Genomic DNA, 22623 nt, shown 5'->3' on the forward strand with positions numbered 1-22623 from the left:
ACACTACTTTGTTACTTTTGTTGATGACTTTTCCAAAAGAGTTTGGGTGTATACGATGAAAACTAAGGATGAAGTGCTTGGAGTTTTTCTTAAATGGAAAACTATGATCGAAAACCAGACTGGCAAGAAAATCAAGCGGCTTAGAACGGATAATGGAGGCGAATATAGAAGTGATCCGTTCTTCGATGTGTGCCAAGAGTATGGTATTGTTCAACACTTCACAGTTAGGGATACACCACAGCAGAATGGAGTGGCAGAGCGTATGAATCGAACATTGCTGGAGAAAGTTCGATGTATGTTGTCCAATGCTGGGTTGGGCAAGCAATTTTGGGCTGAGGCTGTGACATACGCTGGCCATCTTGTTAATCGTTTGCCATCATCTGCATTAGAAAGAAAAACTCCTATGGAGGTATGGTCGGAAAATCACCATGATTATGATTCCTTACATGTGTTTGGATCCACCGCATATTACCATGTGAAGGAGTCAAAGTTAGATCCGAGGGCAAAGAAAGCTCTCTTTATGGGAATCACTGGAGTGAAGGATTTCGTCTTTGGTGCTTAAGCACAAAGAAAATGATCTGTAGCAGAGATGTTACCTTTGATGAATCGCCACATTGAAAATGTAGCGATAAAGATATTCAGACGAGTGATACTCCACAGCAGGTGGAGTGTACTCCAAAACAGGTGGAGTTTGAGCAGATGGGGATTTGCCCAGTTAATAAGTCTAATTCTCCCGCCACAATGGAGGAATTAGAGGTTGAAGAGGTTCTGACCCAAGAACCGTTAAGTACACCAGAACCAGTTGCAGTTGCAAGGCCACGGAGAGAAATTCGTAGACCTGCTCGATTTACTGATATGGTGGCCTACGCCCTTCCCGTTGTTGATGATGATATTCCTATCACTTATCAAGAAGCAATGCAAAACTTAGAAAGTGATAAATGGAAAAGCGCCATGGATGAAGAAATGAGTCTCTCCGGAAGAACAATACTTGGGAGTTGGCGCAATTACCGAAAGGTAAAAGGGCAATCGGATGCAAGTAGGTATTCGCAAAAAAAGATGGATCTCCTAGCAAGAAGGATATTCGCTACAAGGCAAGATTGGTAGCTAAAGGCTACGCTCAGAAGGAGGGAATTGACTACAATGATGTATTTTCCCCTGTTGTGAAGCATTCCTCCATTAGAATTTTGTTGGCCTTGGTAGCACAGATGAATTTGGAGCTAGCTCAACTTGATGTTAAGACGGCTTTCTTGCATAATGAGTTAGAAGAGGAGATCTATATGACTCAGCCCGAAGGATACACAGATGCTGGTGGTAGAAATTGGGTCTGTAAGCTGAACAAATTACTATATGGATTGAAGCAATCCCCGAGGCAGTGGTACAAGCGGTTTGATAGCTTTATGAGAAGGCAGAAGTACACAAGAAGTAAATATGACAATTGTGTGTATTTACAAAAGCTGCATGACGGATCTTTCATTTATCTACTCTTGTATGTTGATGATATGTTAATCGCTTCGAAGAGCCAAAAAGAGATAGATAAGCTGAAGGCTCAGTTGAATCAAGAGTTCGAGATGAAAGATCTAGGTGAGGCCAAGAAGATTCTCGGTATGGAGATAAGTAGAAATAGACAGAGAGGCAAGCTTTGTTTGAATCAGAAGCAATATTTGAAAAAGGTATTACAATGTTTTAGTGTAAATGAAAACACAAAACATGTAAGTACCCCACTTGCTTCTCATTTGAAACTTAGTGCTCAATTATCTCCGAAGACTAAAGAAGAAAGAGAATATATGGCAAAAGTCCCATATGCTAATGCAGTTGGGAGTTTGATGTATGCGATGGTGTGTACTGGCCGACATTTCACAAGTTGTTGGAGTTGTGAGCGGTATATGCATGATTCGGAAAAGGACATTGGCAAGTCAGAAATGGATTCTACGGTATCTTGAAAAACCGTAGATGTTGGTTTAGTTTTGAGCGGGATGAAGCACTTGGTCGGGTTTGTAGTTGGATATGTTGATTCCGACTTTCTGGTGATTTAGATAAATGTCGTTCAACTACGGGTATCTGGTTACTCTTGCTAAAGCCCTAGTGAGTTGGAAGTCTACCTTACGTCTCATGATGAGTTGTGTCTACTACAGAGGCGAATATATGGCGATTCTGAGAAGTCATTAAGGAGGCTATTTGGCTTAATGGATTGTTGAAAGACTTGGGAGTTGTTCAAAGTCACATTAGTCTATATTGTGACAATGTAACGCTATTCATTTAGCGAAAAATCAAGTCTATCATTCAAGAACCAAGCATATCGACGTAAAATATCACTTTGTGCGGGAAGTCTTTGAAAAAGGAAAAATTCTACTTCAGAAGATTCCGACAGCAGATAATCTCGCAGATATGATGACCAAGGTGGTAACAACAATCAAGTTTAATCATTGTTTGAACTTGATTAACATCCTGAGAATTTGAGCACCTTCAGGTGTATGGCGCTCGAGAGCGCATTTGGAGGCACTACAAAAGATAGCTTTATTGAATTTAGGGAGTTGAAGGAAGTGTGTGAAGATGTGATTATCCTAATCAAATCTTCAAGGTGGAGATTGTTAACATTATGATTAATGGTAGACAATTTTAATGGCAAACAATCCAAGTGGTGCAAGTTTAGCACCCTAAAGTTGACTTTGAAAAAGTGGCATGGGATAATTTTTTTTTGGTCCTTGAGATAATGTGTTATTTATTGTTTGGTCCTTGAACCTCAACTATAAATAGGCCTTCTCATTTCTCATTTCAATTCATCCCAACCAATCTTTCTCTCTTAGATTTCTCTCTTCTCCCATTTGAGAATTCTTAAGGAATTCTATTTGTTTGTAATATTTTGGAGATAGTAAAGTTATCATTTGGTGTTAGTACCCGAGGACGTAGGTATAATTTACCGAACCTCGTTAAAACTCTTGTGTTCTTTTTTTGTCCTATTTTTCTTTCAATATTTGAGGGTATAATAGTAGTATTTAATTGTGCTATTAAATTACTATAAAAAGGATATTCTGACTAAGGAAAGACTTGGTATTTAAGAGATCCTTGTGATCCACCTCTCTTCCCTGGGAATTGAACTTTGTGTGATTTTTTAGTACAATAATTTACACGCTTCCGACCCTATTGGAACAACAACCAAGATAAAAACACCATTACCAGCATGTTGCTAAGCAAAAATGGTCAAGAAAGGGGAATCCATATAATCTCCATCGTGGGGATGGGAGGGATAGGGAAAACAACTTTAGCCCAAATAGTTTACAATGATAGAGAGGTTAACGCCTATTTTCAGAAGAAACTATGGGCGTGTGTTTCATATCCCTTTGATGAGATAAGGATTGCAAAAGCAATTCTTGAAGCTCTAACGGGTATTCCGTTGGGTTTGCATGAGTTGAACACTGTACTAGAGAAAATCCATGAATCTATTATGGGAAAAAAGTTCCTACTTGTTCTTGATGATGTCTGGACAGAAGATGAGAGGAAGTGGCAATCATTGAAATGCTGTCTTAAAAGTAGTGCCTCCCCAGGAAGCAAAATCTTGGTCACCACACGCAAGGAGAATGTTGCTACTATAATGGGTTGTACCAGATTATTCAATTTGGGGAAGTTGTCCGAAGAAGAGTGTTGGTCCTTATTCAACAGTAGCATTTTCTGGATGGAATCACAAAGCGCGTCAGATCTTGGCAGACATTGGTAAGAAAATTGCAGATAAGTGCAACTGTTTGCCTCTTCTAGCAAAAACACTCGGAGGTCTCTTACGAAAGTTTCTTCTTCTTCTTCTGCTGTTGCTACTGCTTTTTCTTCTTCGTCTTCTCTGTTAAAAGGGGGTTTTTTAAGTTTTTTTTTTCAATTTTTTCATCCAACGTGGCAAGTTAACTGGCCACGTCAGCTAGTTAACTTGTCACATCAGCGGTTCTGTTAACACACTAACGGAAACCGTTAGTTAGTGACTTGTTGTCACTTTTTTATAACGTTAGTGACTGTTTTGTTATTTTTCAAAAGTTAAGTGACTAAAATGAAACGTGACTATTTTGTTAGCTACCCTAAAGTTGAGTAACTATTGGTGTAATTTACCCTAATTATTAACCATTCCCAGCTGCTTTAATATATTATGTATATTATGTATATTAACGATCAACTTTGTTAGCTAAAGGGAAGACCAATTCCTGCTTTAATATATTATGTATATCACTGAACCACATCAATCAATTTATTTACATTGGCTCTTCATCTTTTACATATTCAGTGTTCAACAAAATTACTCTTATCTCATAACCCACTAAAATTTTATCCGAGATTAAATAGGCGACAAATCATGATTTTTCAGTTTTTTCCATTTTTTCTGAAAGCAAAGACGAAATTTTTGTAGTAAAATATTTATTTTCTGATAACACTTATTTATGATGTTCATAGTTTTAAGTAAAGAATTGATCTTGATTGTGGAAAAGGTTCAAGTGATTCCCATGACAGAAAAAAAATTAATTCTTACCCTCTTGATGGGACAGATATTCTGAAGAAAAGCTTAAGAATAACAAATAAATTATTAACCATTATGAGCTGCAAATGTAGGCAAAGAACAAAAGAGGGATATAATACTAATAATTTTCTACTGCATTAGTAAGATACATTATATTTTAATAGAAACAAAGGTTTAAATTTTGGAAATGACATTAATAAAAAGATAATCACAAATCTCAAATATAAACCATAAAATGGACATGAAAATAATGTTCTTTCACTAAATGCAAAACCAATTCCTGTTATATATACATATATATGCATATCATTGCACCAAATCAATTTATATTGGAGTATTTAATTATATGTTATTTAATGCTAAGACATTTAACTTAAATCATGCTGAAATATATCGATTGAATTTTAGTTCAGATGGGATTGACATTATTATCAGTTTAGAAGGACATGAGTTCAAATATGTTAAATTGTATTTATCCTTCTAATTAAATTTTGAGGAAAAGTTATGAATAATTCTAAATTTTGTATATTAAAATCATGCTCGAATTAGTGATTTAGGATTCGAATCAATGCCATTCACTATTTGAAGTGAATTATTGATTTACGATTCGACTCAAACTAAAGCCATCCACTGTATGAAGTCCATCATGTTGCAAACAATATTCTCCCAAGTTGTATAGCTCAGGCAACCAATTAAGGCAAACTTGGAATATAGGCTCCTTTATAAGGAGAAGGATATTGCTCCACCAATTCAAGGAACAAAGTGGGGAGACTATAAAGCTTGTTCATGTTGTCACATTTGATGGTTGTTTTGGTGGTTGAAATAGTGATCACAATTTCAAGTACGGTTTCATTTTTTTTGAACAAAAGTATTAGGCTAATATTTTGAAGATATTTGGATGAATAAAGCTCAAACATATGAAGATCAATTGAATGAAAATTGAAGACTTGAAGATTGGTTTCTTGCAAGTTAAGTCAGGTTTTTTGTGGAATAAGTAAAGTCACTTTTTATAGTTGAAGACTTCAGATTGAATTGAGACTCTTATACAAGTATTATCTTATGTTGTTTTTTGGTTTTACTTTATAGAAAAGTATTTAGACTATAACTCTAATGTAAACAAAACTTATGTCATATATAAACTTTAAGTTCTGTCTAGGTTAAAAGAGTAAAAGAGAGATTGAGAGACTAGAAGAGTACAAAATTGTTCAAGCAATAAACGTTTTATGTGTGCATTGTTTCTGTAAACAATCAATAGAGTCTCTTGAATTGCAAAACTAAACTTTCGAGGAGGAAGCTTAATAGGAGAGTGATTTAGTCTTTGTACAACTATTAGGTCACTAAATTAGTGAGTGTTAAACCAGTATTAAGATACTTAAATCATTGGTTGTACTATGAGAAAGAACAGTGGATCATTGCTCTAAACAAGCCCCGCAAACGTAGACTGAGGTCAAATTGCGTAAATAATCTCGATATTCATCATTGTCTTTTATGCACTTTTAATTTCGCGTAGAAACTATGGTCACGATTCCAATCACTATTACAGCCACATTTTTTATTTGCAAAGCAAGTAACACCTAGTTTTTACAGTTCAGGAGTTCACCAAATAAGATTGTAGTAATTGTCAAAGCAATGTATATTTATAAATAATTAGGGCAAACCAAATTATTTTACTAAAATCCAATCTTGTTTTAACAAATACATATTATTACTTCCAATTTAGTTCTATTTTCGTCAAGTCTACGGGTTCGGGTCTTGTTAATTTGGGTAGTTTCTATTTCAATCCTTTGTGACTCTTGAATTGATTTTTTTTTTTGGTTAGAATTTGCTATACATAAATGACTTTACCAGCAGATTATTTTTCATAAAAGTCGTGTCATGGTGCTGCCTTTATTATTTCGACTTTAGAGAGATTGAATTCTTAAAATTAAAAATAAAAAGATAAATATTAAATATATAAAAAATATAGGGATTAAGAGCACAACTAGATCATAATACAATTATATTATTTTGATAAATTGTATGGAGTTGAAAAAAGCTCAGGTGGAATATTGGTATGTGTCTTCTTCTTCTTTTTTGTGATTAAACAAACAAAAGATTACACTCTTAATCTAATTTAAAGGAATATTTCCGATTAAATGAAGACCCTCATTTCTATTAAAAGCCATCTTAGTAATATAATCCGCTTCTAAGCTCATTTCGCGAGGAATATACTCGAGCTACCATTGACTAATGTCTAATAAATTCTGTTGAATACTTCTGATAAGTGCTGAAGAAGATGCCTTGGAGAAGAATTCCTAAATAGCCCGAAAAGCTTCTTAATTATTTATTTTAATCAATACCCTATCATACTTTTGACTTTTTAAAATCTTCAAGCCATCAAGAATATTGGCATGTGTCTTTGGGTAATATTAAAAGGTAGTTATTTGATATACAACCAATGAAGTTTTTATATGTCATATATATATATAAAAATTATTTATAATAATCTTTATAAAATTATTTCATCGTTAATAAATAATTTATTTTTAATTTGTTTTAAAAATATATATTTGGTTATTAACAGAATAATAAATCTATACACTATATATAAAAGGAATTTCCAATGCATTCCTTTAGTGACATGTCTCAAGCTAATAAACAAACAATGGCTGTTTTTTTAAGATAATATAAGGATGGTAAAATTTCAATTTTGATCTTTATAGTATGTTCAAGTTTTGAATTTAATTTTGACATAATTTGACATTTCAACTTTTATAATGTCATTGTAAGTCTAAATACTTCATTCTAATTAAAATATTGACCTACACATATCTTGATGTACAACCTTTTACTTCTTTTTTGAGATTATATAACAATAGTCAAATTTTAATTTTACTCCTATAATATACAAAATTTTAAAATTTAATCTTTATACCTTATAATTTAGTCCAAAAATTAATTCATCTATCAAAAATTAATTCATCCAACGCTAAACCTTCCGAGACCATATTAATTCATTGATAATGGTTGGGTTTGTTTATAATTAAAGTAGTGTAAGGCTTAATATCTTTGTAAGTAACAATGAGAACATTTATAGTGAAATTCTAGTTGAAGAGTTACTTATCAATTTCATCATTGATGAATAAATTTTTTTTAAAGAATCTTATTATAGGTTCTAATTATATCTAAGTTTATTTTTTTACATAATAGTGAGAACAATACACATACTAATCGAGTTAAGACTCAATCGATTAAATCGATTTGTTATTGAAACTTAAGAAATTTGAGATTTTAAAATTCAAGTCGTAATATGCGTAAATTATATGTAATTTCTCTTTTGATTTAAATATTGAATCTTCGATCCTCAAAAGCTCAATTTCATTTAGGGGTGTATTTAGGGGGCTGCAAGGCCCCAGTCCCCCTAAAATGGAAATCTTTTTATTTAAGTTCTTTAAAATTTTAAAATTTTAAATTAATAAATATAAAATTGTACTTTAGTCCCTTTAAAAATGATAAAAATTTGATTTAATCTTTTAAAAATTATAAAAATATATATTATTCAAATAGTGAAATTGTATTTTTACTATCGTAAAATTACAATTTAATTTAGAACCCTAAAAAAAAATTTCTAGATTTGTCACTACTTTAATTATCGGTAAAATCGTATATACAAATTACGGAACACAAATTACTAACTTTATAGGCTTATAGTAATCTGAAAGACAATGGATGATTTAATTTGATGGATCAATTACATGATTTGTGAAGATATATAAAGCTTGAGATGGTTTAGACAATGGCACATGATGATTTGCTCCTTTTACAGACATGAAAGTTAATGAATCTCCGAACTTGTACAGCCACCCTCCTTCCTGCAGTTTCATTATTAATCATCGTTACTTTTATATTATATTTGTTAGAAAAAAATAATTAAATTTGACAAATAAACTAATAATTAAACCAATTAATGACCTTGTTTTTATGATTCCAAGCTTCATTTTTGGTCAAATTAAAGTTCATATCGTTGGCTAACTTTTTAAGATGCCTTAAGGTTCCAATCATAGGCACTGTTCCATCATCTTCTCCACTGTAAAAAAGTAGGCCACAAAATTTCATCACTGTAAATCAATTTCTACTATATTAAACATAGTTCATGTCGAAAGCATAACCCAACCTGAATATGGTAATAGGAACGGATTGTTCGAGAATTTGCTTCAATGTCGGAAGCATGTCAATATGTTTGTCAGCTAAGCTGTAATTGAGACCACTTTTCCTAGTAAATTATCAAACATTGTAACAAAAATTTCAGTATAGCCCTTATAGAAACCTTTTATACAATTTCACACATATATAGATAGATGTATGAATGTTACTTACTCGAAGCATCCCGCATATTGATAGCTCAAGGTGGTTCGATTTCCATGGAAAGCTTTTTGAACTTCAGGAAGGGTGAAATAGAAATCTGTCCTTAAAGGAATGCACATATCTACTTCATCCATAATCTTGGTAACCTGTGACATCAATTAAGGCAAACTTAATTAACACATAATCAAGATTATTCATGTAATTATTTTTTAAGATTTAGCATTCTGTACCTCTTTTCCAGAGTATAGATCTTCAAATTTTCCATCACATGGTGTTCGAAAAAGATCAAATTGCCTTTGCTTAGCTTCTACAACTGAACTTACGTTAAAAGCAATCATTTCGACCTTATTCATGGCCTGTTGGAATGCTTCGGACCATATTGTGGGATTATCGTAATAGTTGTCTTCATCGTTTCCATTGAAATGTTTCAAGATCTGTTTGTACAATTTTTTAGGAATCATTCCTTTCGACGCATACAATTCATATTCTGCAAGAATGTCTAGCTTATACCGAAGAAGGGGGTCGCCCAACTGTAATTAAACATTCAAAAAAGTTAATCTAAAGTTGCTAGATTATCGACTGAACTACAAATGGAGTATGACCAATTCCAAATTCAAATCTGTAGATGAAAAGAAGTAATAATCACTTGTGTAGTACTTACTACCACTCCTTTAACATTAAACCTCAAACTCTTTGATTCAGTGTTGCGTTGAAGTAAAGTGTTAGCCAAATTAGGTACGAAGTGTCCTGAGAAAATAATAAATTACATAAATAAAAATATACTTTAGTTAAAGGTTGGTCTAAAATTGTTTCAAACATGAACATCCAACGAACCCGCATAGCTTGTTCCACCAAGATATAAGTCTCTAAACTTGAAAATCGGATACTTTTGAAACCACTTCAGTATGAATACAACCAAGTCATCATCTGTAAGAAATTAATAATAAAGAAAAATTTTAGGAATTGCAACATTTTTTTTAATATAAGAAATAAGAAAATAGAGTTTCGAGTTTCAACGTGTAATCTTACTTGTGCTAACATCTCCAGCTTGATAATCACTATTTGTGTTTGAATATGACCATCCAGATCCAATTGGTGAATCGATAAATAACATATTTGACACTAAAATTTATTTACCAAAATTTTAAATAAAGTCAACAAAATTAATGGATGAAAATTATATATATATTTATATATATATATATATATTATGCATGTGTTTTACGATTTTTGTTCAAGGTTCGTGGCTGCTCTTCTAATAATATTGTCTCTAAAGTTTGAACTTACATTCTCCCTTTAAAAGTACAATATACCTTACCATTACATTCAATTATTTATTGGTAAAATTATATATTATTATTTCAGGCAATTAGTAAGGAAAAAAAGTAAACCTTTGGTCCATGCATATGGATTTCTCTTGAGGCCACGAGCATTGTTTGTAGTAGTGAAAGGACCAATACCAGCAAAGCTATCTCCAACTGAACTACATCCTGGTCCTGAGAATATCATCAATTTTAAGAGAGAGAAGAATTCGAGAGGGATTTAATTGAGTTAAGATTCGGATTTCAATATGTACAATCACTTTGATAAAGAAAAATTTGAAAAGCAAACTGACCTCCTGTTAACCAAATGGTGAGGGGTAGACTCAACGGATCATTCTCGGCTTCAACGAAATAATAGAAAAGACTTCTGCCAGCATTTGGATCAACATCGATATACCCAGAAAATTGCCTGAAATTAACATTAGGTTGTCCTGGCAATGTTCCTATTTGATCAGACAGATGGTATCCTATAATACCACCGAATATGAAAGTATAAATGATATTAAAGAATGCCTCGACTCCCATTAACAATATGATAGAAATCTTAGAATACTACAAGAAAGTTTGATTATTTTGATGGATTTTTTTACGATTATGCACTGAATTCATATAGTGGAATTTTAGTGTGTGTGTGTGTTTTTTTTTTTTTGTTTTAATTGAACAAAATATTGTTGGGACAATGCTTATAGACAAGTAAGATTAAAGTTACGATAGCTTATTTAAGTGTTAATTAATTACTTTCGTTACATTGGCAAGACAATACTCTCCCCCAGTCACAAATTTCAATTCCTATCCATCTTCAACGAATCAAACCATTGTGTGTTAGAACAACAATTCATTTGTTCTAAATTAATTTGTTTAAGATAACCACTGGTTAAGATGGTGTTTTTGCTTTCAAACTTCTTCTTTTTTAGAATTATGTGACATAAATAATGATGTGAAATTTCTGTCACGTGTCACTTGGTGATTGAACCGTGTTATTATTGACTATAATTGACTCACGAATGCATCAATGAGGAAAAAAAAAAGTTTAGGAAATTAATTGTATTTTAAAATACATTTTCTTATAAAATTGATTATATTTTGAACCCTATACAATTTTTATATTAAAATTTTAATATTTTAAATATGATTGGAAAATGTATAATTTACTCAATTTTTATTAATTATTTTACAATTATTTATAATATTTATTATTTTTACAAATTTTAAAATTTTATAATATTTATTATTTTTACAAATTTTAACATATTTTTATTTTTAAAATACATATTTATACTTTTATATATTTTTAGTTTTTATAATTTTTATTTTAGATTTTTAATTTTTTCGAATGATGATGTCATTCTAATATTAATGCATGACACTTGGTAGCTTAAAATTAATTGGATATTTCAATTTTTTTTTTACATCAGAGGACTGAACCAAAAACATTTAATAAAATTAAGGACAGAATTAGAAACGTTTGATAATATTAAAATTGAAGTAGACAAAAAAAAAAACTTTAAAGATGAAATTGAGAAAAGCAATATACATTAATGATGAAAGTGTGTATTAAGCCTAATTTTAATATACAGCGGGAGTCTTCACAATCATAATGTTTTGGCATTAAATCTTTAAAAATTTAAAACAAAACTAATAGTTGGAATTCGATAAATAAAGAGTTCATGCCACATATGCAAATGTACCTAAATTATTAAAACTTTAGTGACGTTCCAAAGATGCAATCGAAATTTTATAATTGTTTTAGTTCAAAAAAGAATTATTAATTTTTAAATAACAAAATTCAAAGCTCATTATAGCGAAATCTTGTATATTGGCCTTGTCGAAAACATTTTTTACGTTTGAAAACAAAACGGTAGATCGATTTTGAAAACGAAATATGGAGTCGCCACCAATCCTCTTTATTTAGGTGTGATTGGACCACCTAATAAAGCATTTTATTCCATTTAAATCAATTTTGGCCTACGTAAATATGAGAAAACGAGTTCGGGAATCGGTCACGTATGAGGAAGGATTAACACCCTCATTACGCCCAAAATTGGTACCAAATTGATTAAATACCGTCCTTATGTCTGAGATTTAAAAATATTTTTGAAATGTGGTTCCTTTTATAAACATTTGAATTGCCCAAGTTGGTCGTCAAAATTCTCTTGTTTCAGAAGAATACAGCATCACATCCAGCATGATAGGACACGATCCTTTATACCCTCGAAAACATGATAAATTTTGACTTCCAATAGCTTATAATTAAGTTGAAAACCGCAAAAAGATGCCCAATTATTTAGTCCAACAAAAAAACGAAACCCAGCACAGTAGGGCACGATTCCTTGAATTTCTAGACATTGCCTTATTTTGGAATTTAGAGAACATGAGTGAAATTCTAAAGGAATATTCGGTTATTTCGAACAAACAGGAAATCGCAACCCAGCACGATAGGGCACGATTCCCTGAATTGCTAAACATCGAGTATTACCTTCGTTTTGAAGAGTTTTTAAAGACATGAGTGAAATTCCAAAGGAATATTCGATTGTTTTGAACAAACAGGAAATCGCAACCCAGCACGATAGGGCACGATTCCCCGAATTGCCAAAGATCGAGTATTACCTTCATTTTGAAGAGCTTTTAAAGACATGAGTGAAATTCCAAAGGAATATTCGATTATTTTGAACAAACGGGAAATCGCAACCCAGCACGATAGGGAACGATTCCCGAATTGCCAAACATCGAGTATTGCCTTCGTTTTAAAGAATTTTTAAATGAATAATTATAAAAATAGCTTAAAACGTGTTAATGCGACTTGAAATAAAATGAAATTAATCTTGAAGGTTTGGACCTTATAAAACCAAATTTCATAAACCAAGTGGAAAACGATGATATGAGATAATATACTCACATGAGATACAACCAATTAACAAACTAATAATTAAATATAACTAACCTAGGAAAATATAATCAAACTCACAAGCATGGATGAGCAATGATTGGTTTAATGACATCAAAAAATAAATGAATATGGTACAACAAATATACATAGTATACAAAACAATATGAACAAACTACAACCACAATAATTATTAAAGCAAAGATTATGAAAAGGAAATTTGAATCAAATAATATGTATAAATATGTTAAAGATGATGTATTCATTTAAAATTGACAAATGTACATGCATATAAAAATAGTATTTAAATGTGAAATTTTAAATCAAAACAATGTGTAGTAAAATGCGTTCTTAAAAAGTGACTTATGTACGTGAAAAATATATATATATAGAAAAATTTAAGAGAATTCATAAAATAATTTAGCATGGAACTAAATATGTACATAGAACCAAATTATTTATTATTCATGAACAACTACACATGAAACATTTGAACAAGTGTTATATAAATATTTTAAATAATATGATATAAAAAATGAACTACAAAGTGGTGAAAAAAGTTATTGAAATAGCTCGACAAATATATAAAAATATTAAGCACTTTAAAATAATAAACATTACAAATTACAAAATTTAATTAAAATGTACATGTACAAATATATATAGAATATTTAAAGAAATATTATAGAAATATCGAAATAACATGATAAAAAGAACCTTGAACTCATTGCACAAAGAAGACTATAGGTATAAAATCATGGATCTAATAAAGTATATAGATCAAATATATGTACCAATATATATATAAGTATTTAATCAAAATGTTATATAAAAGCGTTAAGATAATTTAATGTAAAAAGAATTTTAAAACGACGATTTTATAAACAAAATAAAGTTTTTAAAAGAACTCAACGCATATACACATATATAATAATATTAGGAACTTTGAAAGAGTAAGCATTACGAGTCAAAACTCAATTAAAATACTACATGTACATATATATATATATATATTATCTAAAAGAATATTGTACAAGAATGTTAAAATAATCTAAATAAAAATCTTCAAAAACAAATGCACAAATATAACCAAACAAAATGATTAAAACAGATCAACATAGAAATATTAAATATGTTAAAATGGTAAGTTATACAAATAGAAAACTAAATTACAAATGAATTAAAATAAGAGGAATAGTTTAAAAATAAAATAATCGAAAATTGGGTCAATAAGTAATCCGCGCAAATATATGGGGACTAGAAATAGAAATATCCCCTAGACCAAAACGCTGTGCTATACAGCGGACTAAAATGAAAATGCGTGCAAATTAAAAAGCTAATTTAAGAAAGAAAATAAAGAAAAAAAAGGTTCGATTGAATGCACACGCGAAAGGGGGGGACCTATCGCGCAAATTGCTCATTCTGAACAAAAAGGCGCGGATTCGGCCTGCCCATCGGGTTGACGCGCGGATCCTCACTCATTTAAACGGCGCTGTTTAATTTTCTGCAGAATTAAGCCTAAAAAAAAAAACCAAATCAGACACCTAACCCCCCCTCATTAACAAATCAAAGTAAAAAAAGAACTAAAGTCTCTCAGACGAACCCTAGATCAACACCCAAGCCACCGATTCCCATCCCCCAGGCAACAACCTGCCCCTTTAGGCCCAGAAGATGATTTTTCAGCCTCAAGATCTCCTCCTAGCTTTGACTTCAACAAAGCAGAAGGAGGTTTACGACGTATTTCCCAGGTAAGACCCTCTTTTTTCCCTTTTTTTTATTTTTCTTTCGAATATAAGAACAACAAAACCCAGACGAATGAAACTAAAAGAAATCCAAGATTTTTGAATCGGAAAATCACCTTGATTCTTTTTTGTATTTGATTGCTCTTTTTTTTGTGTAATCCATTTGTCCCCGATTACAAAGATTAAAATCTTGGCTTTATAGCCGAAAAAAAAAGAAAGAAAATAAATAAAAAATATGAAATATTTGTTCTTTGCTTGTATTTGCTGCTGTGTTCGTCCTTTTTGCAGGTACGGGGTGTGCTGGTGCTCGGGTACAGGAGCTAGCGTACGGAGGCGCGCGTGGCTGCTGAAACACTGGAGCGTACGGAGGCGCTGGAGGGGCTCGGCTGCTAGGGCTAGGGTTTGCTAAAATTTGGTTTAGTCTTTTGGGCCGTTTGGGCCCGTATTTTGGGTTAAGGATTTGTTAATTTGGTTTTAGGGTCTTGAATGTTGGGCTTGTATAGTGTATTTGGGTTGTTTTGTACTAGGGACTTGGACTGTGGACATCCTTTTGGTTTACTTTTCTCATTTTTTTTTGTGTGTTTTTAAACTGTTTATTTTTAGTGCTAGGCCCGGGCTAAAATTGGTCATTACAGACATGATGATCAAGAGTGTTCATCGCTCTAGGTGTGACCTGGATTCGAGTCACGCTAGTCACTATTTGTAATTCACAAAAAGAAAATTCATTATAACGATGTCGTAAATATTTTTGAGAAGGAAGCAAGGTACAAATGTTTCATGCTATTTTTCCACAAGACAAGCAATAAGTAGACCTTCCAAGAAAGAAGGGGCGAATCTAAGAGGGCTGGCAGGGGCCTGGCCCTCCCCTAAAATGTAAAATTATTACTAAAATGTAAAATTATTATTTAGGCTCTTGAGATTTTTTAAAAATTTTAAATTAGTAAAAATAAAATTATACTTTTGCCCCTCTAAAATTATAAAAATTCAATTTAATCCTTTAAAAATTATAAATATATAAACTATAAAAAATTAAAATTTCATCAAGCCCCCTACAAAATTGTTCTGGCTTCGGCCCTGCAAGAAAGTGCAGATAAGAAAAGTACAACCTTGAGATAAGAAGATGAACAGAAAATTGATGCTCAAGTTAAACATAAAGTTTTCCTTAGAGATTATGTCAAAGATAGAAAGGGAAATTCAGCTCAAGGGGAAATATTCGACTTAGGGAAGCTACTGATTTTCATTGGAACGACATTCGGTTTGCGGATTGTTTCTTGTTGGTGCCTTATGACTGTTTCGAATTCAGTCAAGTGATGGTTAATTTTGCAACATGTTTCTGTATTTGCTTGCTTAGTTCATTCATATGTTTATATGTTACAGGGAAGTACTTTATTGCCTCAGGTTTTGTCAAAAATGTCAAAGAGAGAATGTTGGTGCACAAGTTGCGATGCATGTGTTGGAAGTGTTTTACTACGATTATACTTTTTATTTTAACAAATAATTCGACAACAAAATGCATGATAATTCATAGAAACAAGTGGTTAGTTTTACGAGGGATATATTTTGACATATATCATAGTCAATATATTGAATGGTTTGGTACGACAAGGCATCAATAAATGTTCGGTGATGATTCGTTGAAGATGCTTCAGAGAAGCATTGTGGGTAGGTCAAAAGGATTTTACAATACGGATTAGTTGCAGTAAAACTTTTTTCTTATGTGATTTGCTGATTTGAATGTCATCAAGTTGGAGGGTGCCTTAACGAATGGCTCGTTGATATCCAACCATGGTCTGAAAATTTTAAGGTCAAGTCTCGGTTGGTTTGGATACTCTCTTATGGGATACCGGTTCAAGCTCGGTGCTTGGAAACTTTTCAAAACATTGCGAACCTCTTGGTCTGTTCTCCAGCTCCTTGAGAAAACAAATCGTGAAATAGATTGTTGATGAGTGCTAAAAGTAATATATTTTAACATTATTATTAATGCGTTTTTGGATGATTATTTGATGTTAATGGTGAATTTTATACTCCTAATCCTTTAAATTCATGTTTTAATGATTAATAGAGCACTTGGGAACAAAAGAAGCAAAAAACGAACGAAAACCAAAAAATCAGAGCAAGTTACAGGAGTTACACGGGCTAAACCATTTCACACGGGCATATCACATAACCATGTGACTCACACAGGCATGTGGTAGGCTATGTCGATTTCACGGAATTTCACACCACATAGTGGAAAATTACGATTTTTAAGTTTTTTGGGGCATTCTAAGACGCATATATGACAAAAATAAGAAGATAATAGTGAGTCGTAATAGAATATTCAAGAAAATAACTCGAAAAATACTATTGAAGTCGATTCTAGAGTAGATTTCCATCAAGATTGAAGATTTTCAATTGATTTCTTTGTTTCTTTCGATCATACTGTGTCTTGAATGTTTTTATTTTCATGCATAAACTAATTTTCTAAATACCTAAGGAGATGAACTTTATGATGGATTCTATCGTTTGATTTTTATTTTACGTAATAAATACTTAGTTTCTTGTTCTTGATTATGTGTGCTTAATTCTTGATTTGATATTGCTATATTATAAATCCACATTTGATGTGCTTAAATCGGAGCTTGAATATACCCTATTTAAGAGTAGGTCTTGCGTAATTGAGTGGAGTTGCATGTAATCTTAAAAATAAGATTAAATAAATCTACCAGATTAGAGTCAAATCTAATAGAAGAATTCATAGCACAAATTAATGCTATAATAAGGGTTTTAATTAGAAAGAAATTTCAATTAATCAACCTAGAGTCAGATGTTCTTATACTCGAAATAGATATTTGCATAATTTAGAAATTTCTATTGTCAAGATACTAAGTAAAAAGTTTGCATAATTTAGATTGGTATAGTATAGACAAAGTCTAGGTGAATTATTTTCTAGGTATTGTTTCGCTTCTTGATTATTATTTGATTATTTTCTTGATTTGTTCTTTGTCATGTTCGTTAGTTAATTAATTTAGTTAATTTTAGTTTTAATCAATCACTCGAATTATTCAATTAAATAATAAAAAGACAACAGTAATTACTATTACTTTCAATATTCGTAGAAACGATATATTTACTCACCATAACTATACTATTATCGTATTTGTTTTAGTAAAAATTTTAGTTAATTTCGTCACACAATTGTAGTAGAAGGTGGTATTATTAAGTACTAATATAATGTAAAGGATTTCAGAATCTGTTTCAGCTCGCCTTAAGGATTCAACCTTCCAGGTGCGGGTTGAAGAATTTGATCGCTTCCCGCTTGATGGTCCAGGTTTGAGGTTTTTTAGTACGGAATTGAATTCTGTAGTGGAGCCTGATTGTCCCCGGAACCAGGTTTATTCTAACTCGACGAATAAACTTGAAGATGAATAGAACACCAGAGATCTCCTACCGGTAGTGGAAGTTGAAGATGAAGAGACCTCCGAAGACTGGTAGGTCCGCTGGACCTTGAGAAGCATCAGAAGATGCATTTTCAAGATCCCCATTCCCAAAAATCACCCGCAACTCTTCCCATCTACATGGGGAAACCACACAACCTATGAATCAGAGAGAGGATTACAAGGAGAAAAGGTGATATGTAGAATCTCAAGTTGATGATTTCGAGTCTAGTGAGAAGTACTTTGAGGGGCGATTGCTGTGCGATTCAGAGGCTCATTATACTGATCTTGATGATGATGTGATTATGGTAAAAGAGAATTCATTAGAGAAAAGGCTTCGTGTTAATAAAAAGAAGACAAGAAACGTTAAGTCCTTGTTCGAATTAGAAGAACGCCGACTAGCCAGTTTGAGAGGAGAGGAAAGAAGTTGAAAAATAAATTTCCTAAGCCTAATTCGTCCGATGGTAAGTTGTTGGGGTTGAAGGCTAATGGTCATGAGGACGAAATCATTGAAGAGTTGGCTCAGATTGAAGCAAGGAGATTGAGAGCTTAGATCGAAGATTGATTTTATGTATTGTGACGTTAATGGAGTTTTTTGTGATAGTGATCATTTGGAAGACTGCTGGAGTGTTCTTTTGTTCTATTTTCTTGATTCGGGTGCTTCTTTTACTTGCCCTTTCTTATGTTAATTATTCTCGTTCAGGTTAATTACGGCTTTGTGTTAAGGATGATTTTGTTATGATATGCTGTTTATAGGAGGTGGATTAAGTGCTCATTTTATTTTTATTGAAAACTTTGATATTTCAAGTTTCATATCTGCATTTTCTTTAAATTTATTTTGATTTAAGTTTAAAAACCACATTATAAATAATTGTGCTAAGTGAATATACACGAATAAATTATTGATGAACAAAAATTTATAAAAATAAAAAATACCTTAAGGCCATTATGATATATGACTAACAAAAGAACACAAAAACCAGATAGGCTTATGAATAGTAAATCTGACACTCAATGAGAGATTTAATCTGATTGCTCAACTAAATGATTTTTGAAGATATATAAAGATTGAGATGGTTTAGACAATGGCACATGATGATTTGCTCCTTTCACAGACATGAAAGTCAACAAATCTCCGAACTTGTACAGCCATCCTCCTTCCTGCAGTTTAATCATTAATCATCATTAGATTTAAATCATATTTGTTAGAAATAATAATAATTAAATTTGATAAATAAAAAAATAATTAAAAAAAAAGGGGATAAAACCAATTAATGACCTTGTTTTCATTATTCCAAGCTTCATCTTTGGTCAAAGTAAAGTTCATTTCGCTGGCTAACTTTTTAACATGTCGTAAGGTTCCAATCATAGGCACTGCTCCATCATCTTCTCCACTGTGAAAAAGTTAGCCACAAAATTTCACCACTGTAAGTGAATTTCTATATACTAAATTAAACATTGTTCATGTCGAAAGCATAACCCAACCTGAATATGGTAATAGGAACCGAATGTTCGAGAATTTTCTTCAAGGTCGGAAGCATATCAACATGTTTGTCAGCTATGCTGTAATTGAGACCACTATTCCTACATTAAAACACAAATTACCGTAAAAATTGCTTAGCATTGTGACCTTTTATACAATTTCACATATATAGAGAGATTTATGAATGTAACTTACTGGAAGCATCCCGAGTATTTATACCCCAAGTTGGTTCGATTTCCATGAAAAGCTTGTTGAACTTCCGGCATCCCAAAATAGAAATCTATTCTATTAGGAATGCACATATCTATTCCACTAACAACCATGGTAACCTGTAACACGAATTCAATCAAAGATTCATCGAAATTATTCATATAAGCATTTTATAATATTAAGATCCGGATTTGTACCTCTTTTCCCGCGATTAGATCTTCAATTTTTCCTTTACACGGGTTACGAACGATGTCAAATCGCATTTTATTAGCTTCTAGAACTGAACTTACGTTAAAAGCAGTCGTTAGGGCTTTATTCATTGCATGTTCGCATGATTCAGACCATTCTGGGGAATCGTTGGAATAGTTGTCATCATTTGTTTCGTTGCATTGCTTCAAGATTTTATGGTACATTTTTTGAGAAATCATCCCTTTGGATGCATACAGTTCATATTGTGCAATAACGTCTAGCTTATACCGAAGAACGGGACTTCCCAACTGTTATTAAACATTCGAAACCAATAAATATAAAATTGTTAGGAAAATTAATAAAGAAAAGGATTGTGTTTTACTTACTGCCAATCCTTTAATATTAAACCTTTCGGTCTTTGTTTCATTGTTGAATAGCAGTAAACTGTTAGCCAAAAGAGGTGCGAAGTGTCCTGAGAAAATAATAAATTTCCTAAATATATATATAATCTTTAATTGAGGTTGGTCTATAATTGTTTCAATTAAGTACATTGAACGAACCTGCATAACTTAGTCCACAAATATATAAATCTCTGAACTTGAAAATCGGATACTTTTCAAACCATTTCACTAAGAATGTAAGCAAGTCTTTATCTGTAAGAAAAAGAAATTTTAGAATTTAATATAGAAAATAAGAAAATTAATATCGAGTTTAGAATTTTAATATAATCTTACTTGTGTTAAAATCTCCAGTTTGATAATCACTGCTTGTATTTGAGTACGACCATCCAGATCCAATTGGTGTATCAATAAACAGCATATTTGACACTAAAATTTGTATACCAAAAATTTAAATAAAGTCAACAATATGGGATAATATTATATAATTTTAAATAAAGGGAGGCAATTTTCAAGGGAAAAAAGGTCAACCTTTGTTCCATGCATATGGATTTATCTTAAGGGCGCGAGCATTGTTTGTAGTAGTGAAAGGACCAATACCAACAAAGCTATCTCCAACTGAACTGCAGCCGGGTCCTGAACACAACATCAATTTTCTTGGTAAAACTATTTTTTCATAACGGAAAATGAAAATTGAAAGAAGTTAACCTCCGGTTAAATAAAGGGTGAGGGGTAGATCCAACGGGTCATTCTGGGCTTCAACGAAATAATAAAAAAGACTTCTGCCAGCATCTGGATCAATATCAATATACCCAGAAAATTGCCTGAATTCAATTTCAGGTTGTCCAGGCAATGTTATTTGATCATACAGATGGTATCCAAGAATACCACCAAATAAGAAAGCATAAAGGCTGTTAAAGAATGCCCCGATCCCCATTTACAATTTGATAGAAACCTTAGAATACTACAAGAGAAGTTTGATTGTTTTGATGGATTGATTTACGATTATGCAGTGAATTTATACAGTGTAATTTAGATTTTAGCTTCTTCTTTTTTGGTTTAATTCAACAAAATATTGTTGGAACGATGCTTATAGACAAGAAAATTTAAAGTTAGGATAGCTTATTTAAGTGTTAATTAATTAATTTTGTTACAACAACAATCTATTTGTTGTAAATGAGGAACAGAAAATTGTTGTGGAATTTTTTTTTTTAATTCACGATTTAGCTTCTTATTTTTTCAATTTGGTATTTAATTTTTTTGTCCCAATTTAATACCTAAAGTATCAATTTCTTCTATTTTAGGTCGATTTTATAACGAGCGCTTAAAAAAGTTGTTAGGAAACTGTGTTACATAGCATGTTTTGGCCAATGAAAAAATTACCACGTGTCAATTTAGTTTTTTTTTAAATAAAAACAATAAATAGTTAAACAATTATAATTTCTTGGAATAAGTATATTCCTATTCTAGCTGCAAATTAACTCGTTCATCGGCACTATTAAAGTTAATCATAGTCTATTTAGTCTAAATCTAATCTTTAATTTTTTATTCTAAAACAAATCAAGATTTTCAAATTAATACAACTTGGTGGCCAGACAAGCAGATTAAATAGGTACATGATAGAATAAATAATTATCAAAGATCGAAACAATCGAAGAGAAACTAATTTAATTAACTAAGAAATAAGATCCGCCATTGTTCCAAGAAAATAGAATTTAGTTCATAATAAGTTGAGAAAACCACACAAAAAGAGATTCAAAACAAACTTGCATCAATAAAAGTAAAAAGAAATAATCTAGAGAGAAAATAGTTGAAGAATTTATGTCGAGTGCTCCGAATCTATTTTTCTTCTCGTCTTTGTAAGTTTGAAGTTTTCCTTAATAGGAGAGAGATGTTCTTTAGCCTCCAAATGATTTCTTGTTCTTTTCCTCTCTCTTTTTTTCTCTTAAATCTCATCACTCTTTATTTTATGATTTATATTTATGCCACTCCACTAGACGTAAAAGTTGTAGTGGAATAAACTGCTTATAGCTAAATTTTTTGAAATTTTTTGAAGCTAAGAAAATGTTCCACCACACTGAATTAAATCTGCAGCAAAAATCTTATTTTTTAAAAATATGTGTATTTAAATAACACTAAGATA

At 31.7% G+C, this 22623-nt stretch overlaps 3 protein-coding genes and 1 long non-coding RNA gene across 4 annotated transcripts; 2 read left to right on the forward strand and 2 right to left on the reverse strand.

The window, feature by feature from the left end:
- The first annotated feature begins 3178 nt into the window (after positions 1-3178).
- LOC108481650 (putative disease resistance protein RGA3) lies at positions 3179-3712 on the forward strand. Its single transcript, XM_017784755.2, has one exon. The coding sequence runs from the start codon at positions 3179-3181 to the stop codon at positions 3710-3712; it is 534 nt and encodes a 177-aa protein (XP_017640244.2).
- Positions 3713-8205: 4493 nt separating this feature from the next.
- On the reverse strand, positions 8206-10683 carry LOC108481651 (serine carboxypeptidase-like 44). Its single transcript, XM_017784757.1, has 10 exons — positions 10452-10683; positions 10228-10332; positions 9866-9958; positions 9671-9763; positions 9501-9583; positions 9067-9366; positions 8849-8982; positions 8646-8744; positions 8444-8558; positions 8206-8343 (listed from the first exon to the last, which is right to left on the reverse strand). The coding sequence occupies exons 1-10, from the start codon at positions 10681-10683 to the stop codon at positions 8206-8208; spliced, it is 1392 nt and encodes a 463-aa protein (XP_017640246.1).
- A 3853-nt stretch (positions 10684-14536) lies between these two features.
- On the forward strand, positions 14537-15539 carry LOC108482029 (uncharacterized). Its single transcript, XR_001870807.2, has 2 exons — positions 14537-14790; positions 15073-15539. It is a non-coding gene; the product is annotated as an uncharacterized LOC108482029 (long non-coding RNA).
- A 3548-nt stretch (positions 15540-19087) lies between these two features.
- Positions 19088-21535, reverse strand: LOC108481652 (serine carboxypeptidase-like 44). The gene is made up of 10 exons (XM_053019233.1): positions 21189-21535; positions 21012-21116; positions 20817-20909; positions 20643-20735; positions 20469-20554; positions 20091-20390; positions 19879-20012; positions 19686-19784; positions 19480-19594; positions 19088-19361 (listed from the first exon to the last, which is right to left on the reverse strand). Exons 1-10 carry the CDS (start codon positions 21415-21417, stop codon positions 19224-19226), a joined length of 1392 nt encoding a protein of 463 aa, XP_052875193.1. The 5' UTR covers positions 21418-21535; the 3' UTR covers positions 19088-19223.
- Between the last annotated feature and the right edge of the window lie 1088 nt (positions 21536-22623).

Source organism: Gossypium arboreum, chromosome 1 (genome assembly GCF_025698485.1).
Source record: "Gossypium arboreum isolate Shixiya-1 chromosome 1, ASM2569848v2, whole genome shotgun sequence".
In the NCBI taxonomy this organism is placed as follows: domain Eukaryota; kingdom Viridiplantae; phylum Streptophyta; class Magnoliopsida; order Malvales; family Malvaceae; genus Gossypium; species Gossypium arboreum.

Coding starts and splice junctions, on each gene's coding strand:
- LOC108481650 (XM_017784755.2), top strand. CDS start 3,179: ATGTTGCTAAGCAAAAATGGTCAAGAAAGGGGAATCCATATAATCTCC.
- LOC108481651 (XM_017784757.1), bottom strand. CDS start 10,683: ATGGGAGTCGAGGCATTCTTTAATATCATTTATACTTTCATATTCGGT. Junction 10,333..10,451: donor CACCATTTGGTTAACAGGAG/GTCAGTTTGCTT, acceptor TGATATTCTCAG/GACCAGGATGTAGTTCAGTT. Junction 8,559..8,645: donor GTTCCTATTACCATATTCAG/GTTGGGTTATGC, acceptor ACTTTTTTACAG/TGGAGAAGATGATGGAACAG.
- LOC108481652 (XM_053019233.1), bottom strand. CDS start 21,417: ATGGGGATCGGGGCATTCTTTAACAGCCTTTATGCTTTCTTATTTGGT. Junction 21,117..21,188: donor CACCCTTTATTTAACCGGAG/GTTAACTTCTTT, acceptor TGTTGTGTTCAG/GACCCGGCTGCAGTTCAGTT. Junction 20,910..21,011: donor TCCATATGCATGGAACAAAG/GTTGACCTTTTT, acceptor TACAAATTTTAG/TGTCAAATATGCTGTTTATT.